The sequence below is a fragment of the Lytechinus pictus genome, chromosome 14, assembly GCF_037042905.1.
Source record: "Lytechinus pictus isolate F3 Inbred chromosome 14, Lp3.0, whole genome shotgun sequence".
NCBI lineage: Eukaryota > Metazoa > Echinodermata > Echinoidea > Temnopleuroida > Toxopneustidae > Lytechinus > Lytechinus pictus.
The window spans coordinates 3,178,021-3,190,923 of record NC_087258.1 but is presented as its reverse complement, the minus strand read 5'-3'; the positions used below and the strand labels follow the sequence as shown (position 1 = coordinate 3,190,923).

The window sequence follows — 12,903 nt, the reverse complement described above, 5'->3', positions numbered from 1 at the left end:
AGCGAGCAATAAGGCAGAGCTAACAGCCGGGTATTCTATGCGTCCTTGAACCGCCCAGTGCTATACGTCACAATGTTAATCAAGTTGAGACAACGCTGGATACTGCGTCCCCAGGCCCAGTCTGCTCAACATGACAAAATAGATTCACATTCTTAAACTCTAAAATATCTAAATTTGAACGATTTTTGCTCTAGATGTCTGATTTGGTTAATAATAGCAATATTGACTGGCCTGGGGGTGAAAGGACATATATCTCCTCCACTAAATTGATATAAATCTAGTTTGGGCGATATATATTGTATCACCCCGAGGCCAGTCAATATTGCTTTATTATCATTAGCATTTAATTTGCCAATGAGAGCCAGATGCACACATGACCCCTAATACGAAATAGGAGTTGGCAACTTGTGTCTTTCTTGCCTGCATCCAGGCTTTCCCTTTTTGCGATTCATCGCATCACTAGCTGTACGTGATGGCGCCTAGATAGGGTATCAACGTATTATTTTGCAGCAGGCATTCTTGAATCAAACATATTACACAAAGATTGTTAGGGCCTATTTAGAGAACTAACTCTTCCCTTGATTTTGAGAAATATACACAAGTGGATACATTCCTTAAATCTTTCTGCATTCATTCTATTTCTGCAAAAATCTCAAATCCCCAAAAACAGACAACAGCAAAATAATGCATACTGCGATCATGTGATGATATGTAATAAAAAGTGAGGGTGGCATTAGTTTCACTATGTGCTTTAGGTTCAAATTCATCGATTCATCGCATCACTAGCTGTACGTGATGGCGCCTAGATAGGGTATCAACGTATTATTTTGCAGCAGGCATTCTTGAATCAAACATATTACACAAAGATTGTTAGGGCCTATTTAGAGAACTAACTCTTCCCTTGATTTTGAGAAATATACACAAGTGGATACATTCCTTAAATCTTTCTGCATTCATTCTATTTCTGCAAAAATCTCAAATCCCCCAAAACAGACAACAGCAAAATAATGCATACTGCGATCATGTGATGATATGTAATAAAAAGTGAGGGTGGCATTAGTTTCACTATGTGCTTTAGGTTCAAATGCGTAGTAACAATGTGCATTACAATTGCATAGCCATTATTTAGATCACTGCCTCCATTACCTAAAGGGAACTTACAGACAACTTGTAATTTCTATACGGCTTTAAATGTAAGGTAATTTTGAGAAGTTTGGTCTTGAGTAAATATTAGTCAATAATTCTCAGAATGATTTGATGTGTTTTCATTATTTGACACACTTTTTATTTTTCTCTGTAGTTGAGTATTGCAGATGACACTTCAAGGGAAACTGTAGTTAAAGATCCTTCTTTACTCAAGGTGAGTGTTCCATTTTTTTTTTTTTTTTTTTCAGGGCGGGGGCGCTACTTTTCGACAACCTATTGCTTAAATCTGCTGCATAGGATAAGCTTGAACATTGCAGTGACTGGGGTTTTTTCTGAGGCTCTCTTTTAATTTCTGGTACTCTTTTGAGCACTTCGGGGTGTAATCGCCCTATCCCCCATGTAATTTGATCCTGGCTTGTCATGTATTCTTCAAAACATTTGGACCATTGTTTTATACCCAACAAATTAGGCAGATCCCAAATCTTTTGAGGATAAAGTTTAGTTCTGGGTTCCTCAACACAAAGCATGATGATTGGAGGTAGAATTTTTTTTTTCAAGAATCAATTGACTACAAATAATGCAATAATGCATCGATTGTTGAAATCAATCATACATTCAGATTCAGTCGCTTATCTCTATGTAGGGTGACCCTTGTATTGTACATTGTCTGAAAGTGATTGTTAGAAGGTACACATGAGATTTGATGTTCAATTCAATTCACATTTATTTCATTTTCGGTAAAAAAATATACATAATATAAAATATGCAAAATTATTAACAAGCAAAAGTATAAATGAAACAGTGAACTGCAAAAAAAAAGCCAAGAGGCCTTGTACATGCGCAGTTCCCAAAATGTAGATTGTAAAGAAAAGACAAGATAAATGTACATGATATGAAAAAAGTAAACTGATACAAAACAACAAAAAATGACAATTTACAGTAAATAAATGACTACGCATACTTCAGATAAAGAGACTTCTTCAATAGTTTTTTGAAGGAATTAACTGACTTACATTCAATTATATATTTAGGGGTCGAGTTCCAAATTACAGGGAAATTGTGTCGAACGGATTTCATTACATCATTAGTTTTATCAGGCCATAAGTGAATCAAATCTTTAAAATGGGTATTGTGATGGTAAATTTGGCGATTGAGAGTAAACATTTCATGGACGTTAAGAGATAATGTATTGTGAAAATAAAGAAAACCAAGTAGAGCAATAGAGAAATAATACAAATAAGAAATATTAAGAGATTTTAATGTTTGCCATTTTAATGCATTGAAATTACCAAAATCATGGTACATTCATTGAAATATGAGAATCACATGCTTAGTACACATAAAGCAGCCAAGTGTGGGATTGCTCACAAATCTGCTGTATTTATTGAAGATACCATATCCCCTGGTATGGTGGTAGTCATCAAAATTTTGTTATTTTATCGACCTATTCTGCTTTATGAATCTGTGGATCTAACTTATGGGATTTTTAGTTAAGGGATATCATATAATACTTCTACATGTTTTGTAAGTATTCTGTGTATTGACAGTCGGGCAAGTCCAAGAAAAGGTCACCCTAGAAGGCAAAATTTCATCTTTAATTTAAGAAGTTATCTTTGGTGGGGTAAGAAAGCCCAAATGTTGAATTTTAAAATTTCATAAAGAAAAATTTGATAATATGCATATTTATGCTAATTTGGGGCACCTAATTTGCATAATTGGTAAAATGGGCGTTACGTATGGGACAATTATAAAAACTCATAGAAAATCAAAACAAAACTTGTGAGATTTAGTCATAGGTGGGACATGGACCCCACAACATCTTATTACTTTTGGGGGGAAAAAGTGGTGTCATCTAATTAAATATGCAAATTAGGTCTTGTCCAAGGATGGAATGTCCCATACGGAACATTTTGAGGATGTTTTTTAAGTTATTTCTCATAATACAATACTTGTATTGTTGTTTCTCTGGGAAGTTCTAATTCATTAAGTATGAAGTTGTTATACCACAAAAAGTTTCAAAAATATACTTTACTTCTTAATTAAAACTTAGAAAGTCAAAAAGGGGCCTAAGCTTTCAATCCTAGCAGAATCTTCGTCGGAGGCAAAATGACAAACATATAAAGTGGAATAACCATAATATAGACCACAAACAAGCTACAGCAACGCTAGAAACAAGGAGACAAAAGGGGCATTAGTGAGTAGAGAAGACCAATCAGGTTAGTGATGGGGATGAAAGAAAAGGAGTAGGCAGACACAAAGGGAAGTTAGTGTAAGTAAGGCCAGTAAAAGACCTCAAGCCAAGAGGGATTAAAATAATGAGGCAGGCAACATCAAACAGTATCTGGAACAAAACAGTGATAATGGGATGAAAAACAAGAGAATTAGTGAGAGGTGGGTCAAACAGGTTACAAAGAAAGGCTTAATAAACTGGTGCATAAGAGTGGGGGAAAAAAAGAAAAAGAATGGGGAACAACTGATAATGTGCAAAAGACATATAAGTATATATGATAAAGCATTAAACAAACTAAGAGAAGAAGGTAAGTGTAAATATGTATCTATAAGTGATATGTATATAAATATATCCAAAAAAGAAATGTATATGAAAAAATATATAACTACACATATGGTGTAACTGATATTGTAATCCGCTAGGTGTGACGGGAAAAAAACATAAGACTATATAGTAGGAAAAAAAAAAAAATATGTGAAAAAGAGGAAGCAAATTGCCTAAAAAGGTAAAAGCAAATATAGAAGAGAGGGGGTGTATTAATTATGAAGAAACCATAGTATACATGTAAATAAGCAAATGTGGTAAATCTAAAAGAGGTGAGTGGAGAAAAAACAAATATATATATATATATATAATAATTAATATATCGCCTGAATAAGGAAGGAAAAATTGGAGCTGAGCTTGTATGAGATATGGGAGGAAAGTAGAGTAAGAAACTATAATGTAACTATTCAAAAGAGCTGAGGGGAAAAATTATATGTATATATAAATTGAAAGTGGATAGGAAAGAAAAATCAGTCGTTCCCCTCTTGGATGTTCAGGCCATGAGGTTGGGTGGTGCGAAGTCGTCTCATCCAGAGCTTCTCCCTGCTACTACGGACTGAGTCAGGACGGGTACCTAAAGATTCGATGCCCTGTAGCATCATGTCAGTGATGGAGTGGTTGGGAAGGTTAAAATGGCGGCCAACTGGAGTGTCCAGCTTTGCTGTGTTGACGGTGGATCTGTGCCCGTAGAATCGTTTCTTGAGTGTGGTCTTGGTTTCCCCTATGTATTGTACCCTACAAACTCTGCAAGTGATGAGATATACAACATTAGTGGTAGTGCATGTGATGTTGCCCTTGATTTGGTGAGACAGGCTGGTAGAGTTGCTGGTGAAAGTATCGCCCTCGTGAAGGTGTATTTCACATATGATGCACCTGTTGCTGGTGCATTTGAAGGTGCCATGCTGTATGGGAGAAGAATGGTTAGTGAGGGAGGGCACTTCAGCACGAACAATGAGGTCCCTGAGATTCGGTGGGCGTCGGTATGCTAGAAGGGGAGTATCGGGAACGGCCTGTTGGAGACGATCAGAAGTGTGTAAAATGTGGTGGTTATCAAACAGGATTTTGCGGAGAGGGGGTAGATTGGGATGGAAGGTGGTCATAAGCGGTATTCTGTCGGTGGTCTCCTTGTCACTTTTTGGTTTGAGAACTTCAGATCTGGGGAGAGAACAAACTTTGTTAATTGCCAGTTGGACTGCCCTGGCCCCGTGGCCCCTGGCACAGAGATGTTTCTGCAAATTCCTGGCATGGAAGGAAAAATCAGGGTCCTCGGAGCAGATACGGCGAAGCCTGAGGGCTTGACTGTAAGCGATGCCGGTTTTGCAGTGACGGGGGTGGCAGCTGGATGAGTGGAGGTACTGGTGGGTATCTGTGGATTTAGAGTATAGGGTAGTGGTGATACCATTAGACTTTTTCTGGACTGTAACATCAAGGAAGTGGGTTTCCTGTTGGGAGAAATCAGAAGTGAATTGGATGGTCCTGTGGAAGGAATTTATGTGGTCAATGAATGTATGGAGGCTGTCTTCATCCCTGGTCCAGATGAAGAAAATGTTGTCTATGTAACGCCACCAAATCCATGGGCGACAGGGGGCTGAATCTAACATCTGCTGTTCCAGCTTCGTCATGAAGAGACAGGCGAATGAAGGAGCCATCCGGGTGCCCATTGCTGTACCGAATATCTGTAGGTAGTGCTTGCCCATGAATGTGAAGTTGTTTTTTGTTAGTACATGAGACATCAGAGATTTGATATCGGATATGGGGGGACTGGAATGGCCACTGGCGGCCAAGGCTTCACATGATGCTTGGATACCTTCGTCGTGGGGAATGCTGGTGTACAGTGAAGAAACATCAAAAGTGCCGATGATCGCAGTCTCGGGTATCTGGTCCTTGATGTCATTTAGTTTCCTGAGAAAGTCTGGAGTGTCGTAGATGTAAGAGGGTGCACGTGAGACAAGGGGCTTAATGTGGTAATCAACAAAAAGGGAGATGTTCTCTGTTGAGGAACCATTTCCTGAGAGGATGGGTCGACCGGGGTTGCCAGGTTTGTGGATCTTCGGGAGGAGATAGAAGCGGGCAGGTTTAGCATTAGTAGGGGAGAGAAATTTGTGGGCCTTCTCAGAGAGATGCTCGTGTTCTTTCATGTCATTCAGTGTCGATTGGATCTGTAGGGAGAAATTACAAGTAGGGTCAGAATCGAGGAGTGCATAGTGAGATCGATTATTGAGATGTTTCATGGCTTCATCGATGTACTGCTGGCGGTCCATATCAACGACGGCTGATCCTTTGTCTGCAGGCTTGATGATGATGTCGGACCTGTTTTTGAGTGATGAGAGAGCCTGGCGTTCTTCTCGAGGAAGGTTGTCATGTGCTCTGGTGTCGAGGGTATCTGTGGAGCGAACTTGGGATGAGACAGCTTGGATGTAAGTTTCAAGGGAAGGAACTCTATTCTTAGGTGGAATCCATGTGCTTTTCTTGTAGAAGGGCTCGGGATCAGAAGGGGGTGCATCTAAAAAGAACTCTTTGAGACGTATCCTGCGATAGAATGTAGAGAGGTCTTGGCTGAGAGCTATCTGTTCAACTTCTGGTGGCGTGGGGCAAAACTTGAGACCTTTAGAGAGAAGAGAGGTTTCTGCTTGGGAGAGAGGGGAGGATGAGAGATTAACAACCAAGTGGGGGGATACATCATTGTTGTTGGTATGTCGTCTAAATCTGTTTGACCGTTGTCGCTTCTTTGTGAGGTTGCCTATTTTCTTGTTCCTGCGTTCAGTGAGGAGAGACCTGTGTTTAGAGAGATCAGATTCAATTTCATCATTATACTGAAGCCATTAGGTTTGGGTACAGCAAGAACGTAGTTCGTCTTCCAGGCTACTGATGTCAGCTGAAAAAGAATCAAGAGAAGCAATACACTGTTCAGAGAGGATGTTAATTAATCGAACTGAAGCTCCATGTAAGGTCTGGTTCCATCGTTTGCGAAGTTCAGGTGTGAGCGTACCGAGACCGGGAGTGCAATGAAGTTGGAGGCCTGTGGGTATAATGCGATTGAGGGAATAAAATCTGTAATTGTCCTGGTGAACAGAGGTCTTGAGGGCCTTCAGCTTGATCTTCCTGAGCTGGTGAAATAAAGATAGATGGTTAGTCATGGTAGAAAAGAGACCTAGAATAAAAAAAAGTGTAAAACAAAGAAAATGGATATTCATAACAAATCAAAATATAAAGAAGGAGAAAAGTCGAGTAGATTTGAACTGGACCTAAAACAGAATGATAATAAGAATACACAAAGTTAATTAAATCAAGCTGAAAGAGACCTAGAATAAAAAAATAAAAAAGGTGTAAAACAAAGAAAATGGAAATTCAAAACAAATCAAATATAAAGAATGAGAAAAGTCGAGTAGATTTGAACTGGACCTAAAACAGAATGATGATAAGAATACACAAAGTTAATTAAATCAAGCTGAAAAGTAAAATCGACCAGACAAAGATACCAGAAAAAAAAAAAAAAAAGTTATGCAAGTTTAACTATGGAAGGAAAGTAAACAAGAAAACACTAAAATACAAATACAGAAAATCAAACATATATGGATAAAACAAGACAAATTAGATAAGGAGGATCACATGGGAGTGATACAACAGCAGAATAGGAGATCAATGGCAAAAAGAAGCTGCTGAAAACTGCTTATCTAATAAAAGAGAGCCAATGGAGTAAATTAGAAAGTCAAAAAGGGGCCTAAGCTTTCGATCCTAGCAGAATCTTCATCAGAGGCAAAATGACAAACATATAAAGTGGAACAACCATAATATAAACCACAAACAAGCTACAGCAACACTAGAAACAAGGAGACAAAAGGGGCATTAGTGAGTAGAGAAGACCAATCAGGTTAGTGAAGGGGATGAAAGAAAAGGAGTAGGCAGACACAAAGGAAGGTTAGTGTAAGTAAGGCCAGTAAAAGACCTCAAGCCAAGAGGGATTAAATTGAATTAAAACTTAGTTAAAAAATTGTTACGCATGGGACAACATGTTACGTATGGGACATTTACACACAATGTCAATGGGGAGATTTATGTACAAAGTGAATGGAGAAAAACCAATATCAAGAGTGCTCTAAAAAGTGATTATTTACCTTTTCTTTAGTGTTTAAAGACTGATTTGTTATGAATACTGATTGATGAAAACAATCAAAGTGAAAAAACTGTGAAAATGGAACAATATGAAAAAAAATAAAAAACAATAGAAATACATTAGAAATTCATGAAACCATGAAAAACAAGAAAAAAAATTGTTGAAATGGCTAATTTTCTTTTCAGTCATATCAAATATGTCTCAATAGAACATTTTAAAAGAAAAAAACTCTTTTGTTATTTCCATATTTTAAATTATTTGGATTTTTGAAATTATGGGGAAAATTATGTACGTTCTCTATGGGGACAAAATGTCCCATACGTAACATGTCATTAATTTGTTTAATTAGAGTCTGTAATTAGAGGGTTTGGGCTTATGACATGAAACTTGCCATAGATATACTAGAGTGTTGTGACTTCTATCACACGAAGTTACAAGTTGTCAAATGAAATACTTTCAGAGAATTCTCAACTTGAAAAAAAGGTTTTAGAAATTGTCTTTTTTCTGCGTCCCATACGTAACGGCACATCTTTTCTCTCTAAAAGGTCAAGGTCAAGGCCATATGACACAATTTTTTGCATGATTATTCTTCTCCTAAATGTCTGCCATTATGAGGGTATTCAATCTTATCAAAGTCATTTAACACTATTTTTCAGGTCATTAAAGCCTCTGAAATGTCCCATACGTAACGCGTGCGAATTCTTGGACTTGCCCAGTCTTCAGAACATTATTTCCCAGTTTTATTGTAATTTTTTTTTTTTTTTTCTTTTGTCGGGAATGAGAACTGTTACCGGTACACATATATGTTGTCAGAAATGTTCTAGCTGTATTTTGGGTTGTTGTGTACATAATTATGTAATGGCACACTTTGCCACTCTCCACCCAGGTGTTAAATGGGTACCCGGTAGGATGTGAAAGCCTACCGGTATGTAGTATGCCTAGCAATTGAGTCTTGGAACTCTTGTTGGAATGCTCCCCTTGGAGTGGAGAAGGTGCATTGTATGCGGGCATGCAAGGATCCGATGAAGGGTAATAATATGTTTGTAAAGCGCTTATAATGTAGAGACATCGTTCTGATGTATTAAGAGCTATATAAATGCAGAATATTATTATTAATTAATGTCATTGTTAACTAAATGATTGCATAATAGAAACATTAAATCAAATCTGATTTTGTTTGCCAGCCTTGTATCCGTTGGTTAGAATCACCTGTCACAAGCAAGTTTTCATCGGCTGCACTCAACGAGACCCTGCTCATGCTCACTGGGTTATGTAACAGTGAGGCTATCTGTCACAAACTTATCTCTACGCACAACCTTATTCAACTCATGGAAAGAGCAGGTGAGTTCATTAGTTCTTGTTAATATTTGATTTCAATGTTAGTCGATGCAAATAACAATATGTGACCTGCCACCCCAAAACCAACAATAAGTCGACCAAACTGAATATTGAGATTTTCATTGAGCTTGAAAATTAACTAAAGCTTTGAAATGATATATGATATGTTAAAATCGACCAACAATGACCATTACAAGTACTTGATTGAATGCAGAGGAAATTCAGCAAGTGCTTAAAAAATAAGGAGAAATCAAGGTTGGAAGTTGGGGTTCACTCAAGCATGAGATGTGCATGCTGTGTAATCTCAGTGAGACTTCCAAGCAGTCCGAAAAAAAAGTGTCCAATAAACTCTTGTATCTTTTTATTCATTCAACTTCATGACTTCAAATTTTCACAGTATGAAGAAGAAGAATTGGTCTTTCAGATGAGCAGTTTTTTAAATTTTGGGCTTTTGGAGACTAAATTACTATTTTGGTTATTTACAGAGAACCTTACCTGGCAACTTATTGGTGGTTTTGGGTGGTAGGTCACATATATCGCACAGTCTGAAAAATTCATTGGATACGTTCATTATGAGCTGCAATTCTGTGAGAGCAGGGAAAGGGGGAAATAAAAGTAAGGATATAATCAGTGCTTGTCCATGAAAAGAGGAAATTTTGGGTTCCAACTTACAAATTTTTGATTAGGTGTAAAATCCAGAGCAGTATTTGTGGTCAATAAATACAACATGTAGTTATTAACTTTTTATAATCGACAATATTTTAAAAATATTGTGTTACCGCGGAATATCAACACAATCATAAACAGTTCATTGTATATTTAATTTTTTTTTTTAATATTGCATAATTTGTATGATATTGAAATATCACCCAGCACTAATCTTGTATACAACTATACAAAAAAAATGTAATCTCTGTGAACTGATTTTCAGCAGCTAGTCTTTATGAATGATAAATAGATTTACGTCATCACGCATGTGTAATGTTGTGTTTGGGGGGTTTTCGCTGGAGAAGATTGTACAAAAAATACCACACTCAGTGAGGTACTTCATGGCATTTATATGCAAATTCCTTTTGTTTTCTTTACAGTGTATTATGGAACCTTTGAACATGTCAGCAATATTTTTCATCTCACAACAAAAATCGCATCCCACGAAGGCATGCTCCGATCCAAAATTGGCGCAGTCGAGGTAAGGTTTACACCATAAATCATCCTTGACTTTCCCTGTAAAAATTTGTGACTATTCTGATATATCAGACTTTACTGCTTATAGTCATGTTGGTCATTGACCTGAAACTGACAGTCTTTATTTGAGACTGATCAGGCAGGTTTAAGATGAAGTAGAAATGATGGTAAAGACATTCAACAAAATAGTGTAACCCGACATTGAATTGATATAGCTTGTTATTATTCAGCGTTGATAATAACCCATTTACCGCACAACTGCAGAAAATAATGCTTATATATATATTTTATATTTCCTGCATATGGATACATTTGGGATGACAGTTTTGTCTTACAGTGAGGATTTTGTTAAGTTAAGTGTGAGATAATGATACTGTTGAATATATGTATCTTGCTTTATGCAACAGCCACCTCGTCATTCGGCCATAAATCAGTTTTTCACTTTCGGGGGCTACTTATCACATCCTACGTGTACATGTACTAACTAAATCTGCAGCATTGATTGAGCTTTAACATTGCAGTGAATCTGGATTTCCGGGCCATTTTTAAAATATTTTCCAGGGCTTTTTAGGGCATTCCTTGGTCAAAATCACCCAGAGCCCCCATGCAATTTTTTGTCCCCACTGGTCATACAGTGTTCACAAAAGTCTGTTGAAAACAGCCGCCTCCAGAGGTTTCTTGTATGCATTGTATGTATCGATGAGTACTCTTATCATTCCTCTTCTTCACGCAGAGCATTGCCCGTTCAGCGACAGTACATATGTACAGTCACGTTCATGAGCTACGTCTCTATGTGCTAACCTATCTTACATACATCGTAGAGACCGAAGGCGTTCATCACATGATCAAATACTTTGGTCCTCATCACATTCACCACTACCCATCATACTACTTCAATGAAGCAGTAAGTACATCCTCTTTTTATTCAAAGTCTTCCTTTGTGCCATTTCTTTACTGTTTAATAGAATACTGTATAAGATGTTATTTTCGCGTACAGAATTTTCGCAAATTGCGGGGGTCCCGACATTTTCCTGAGTTGTTGAATTCGCGATCAGAAGATGTACCAAACATTTTCACAGCATTTCAGAAGCAAAAATAGTGCAAAATGTGCAAAAATATGCTCCTCAAAACCCCCAGGCTGACATGTCTTTTGTACATAAATATGCTCCTGTAAAAAATAGTTATAAAAGTGTGAAAAAAGTGGCTTGAATTTCACTTTTTTTTTGTACCTTTAGATCTGAAAATTCATCATGTCATAGTTTGATCTGTAAGAGTAATCTTTGGAAGTTGTGTTTTGTTAGATTCATTTTTTTAAATGTTGGTTTCAGTGCAAAATGTTGAATTTTGTTTGAGAAATGCTGAATTATGCCTGTTTTATAGTTTTACATTGCATTACATTACATAAGTACACATTCCATATTTTGTAAAATACAAAACAATTGAAACCTCTCTCAAGAAAGATTGCCTTCAACTGTGTTTGGTTTCCTTCTTTTTTCCTCCAGAGACAAATAGACATGAATGTTACAGACCTTTTGAAGGGTTACAAATACTATGCCGAAAGGTGAGTTGATATATTATCACTATTTTCAATCATTGATCCTAATGCACAATCTAGCCCCCTTTTTTGGGGGGTTCTTCTCACATGCATTTGAACTTTTCCTTGGCTCTTTGCATATTTCATATTCTTCATGTTTGTATTGTAATATGATGATATTTTTGCATGTTTTGCCTGTTGTTTACATAGTTATGGAAAAGTTTGTAAATCTTATGAATCTTGACAGTCCCTGGGGCAATAGATTCCTGTTCAGCTTGCACAACTCTTTTTTTCCTCCTCCCAAACCACACGTCTCAGGATTGGATCAGTTCCAAACATTACACCTGAAATGTTTTAAAAACACTATCACAATCATAAAGCAATATGTAAATCTAAACAACGAACGGCCATGCATATTATGAAAATAAAGCAGTGCTTAAAATCTAGCAACATATACTTAAAGTACTGAAAATATTTTAAAATCTGAACATATAATGATAACAGTATGGTCCTTTTGTATAGTGCAGTTACTATTCTCTTATGCGCTTGATACGAGGTGTCGAATTCGTAACCCGGCTGTAGCTGAGCCGTCATTTACAATGTAGGTGCAAAAGCATTCAAGGAATAAATCCTACCGGGTACCCATTCACCTCACCTGGGTCAAGTGCAGCACAATGTGGGTAAATTTCCTGCTGAAGGAAATCACGCCATGGCTGATATTCGAACCCACGTCCCTCTGAGTGAAAGAAAAGAGTCATAACCACTAGACCATGATGCCCCTACATATATATCTATTGTAGGTTTGTATCGTTATTTGATGGTTTTTCACCAAACATCACTGGAATAATTGGCAGTACAGTCTACTCAATGCAGCTTGCCATAAGTGGAATAAATATGGAGCAATTTTTTCAGCTGACCTTGCATATTCAAACCACATAATATTCATCATCTCACATTATATTCATCACCTCACCATGAATTTCTTAAGAGATTTCAGTGGTCCAAGGAGATGTGATTTTATATTATCCACAT

The 12,903-nt window shown here is 37.2% G+C and overlaps 1 protein-coding gene across 1 annotated transcript in view; it reads left to right on the top strand.

The window, feature by feature from the left end:
* Positions 1-12,903, top strand: part of LOC129276768 (uncharacterized) — a 35,273-nt gene that overhangs the window by 10,678 nt on the left and 11,692 nt on the right. The window contains exons 6-10 of the mRNA XM_064109819.1: positions 1,301-1,360; positions 8,999-9,155; positions 10,241-10,341; positions 11,071-11,241; positions 11,840-11,898. Of these exons, the coding sequence (XP_063965889.1) occupies positions 1,301-1,360; positions 8,999-9,155; positions 10,241-10,341; positions 11,071-11,241; positions 11,840-11,898 (548 nt within the window). The remainder of the gene's footprint in view (positions 1-1,300; positions 1,361-8,998; positions 9,156-10,240; positions 10,342-11,070; positions 11,242-11,839; positions 11,899-12,903) is intronic.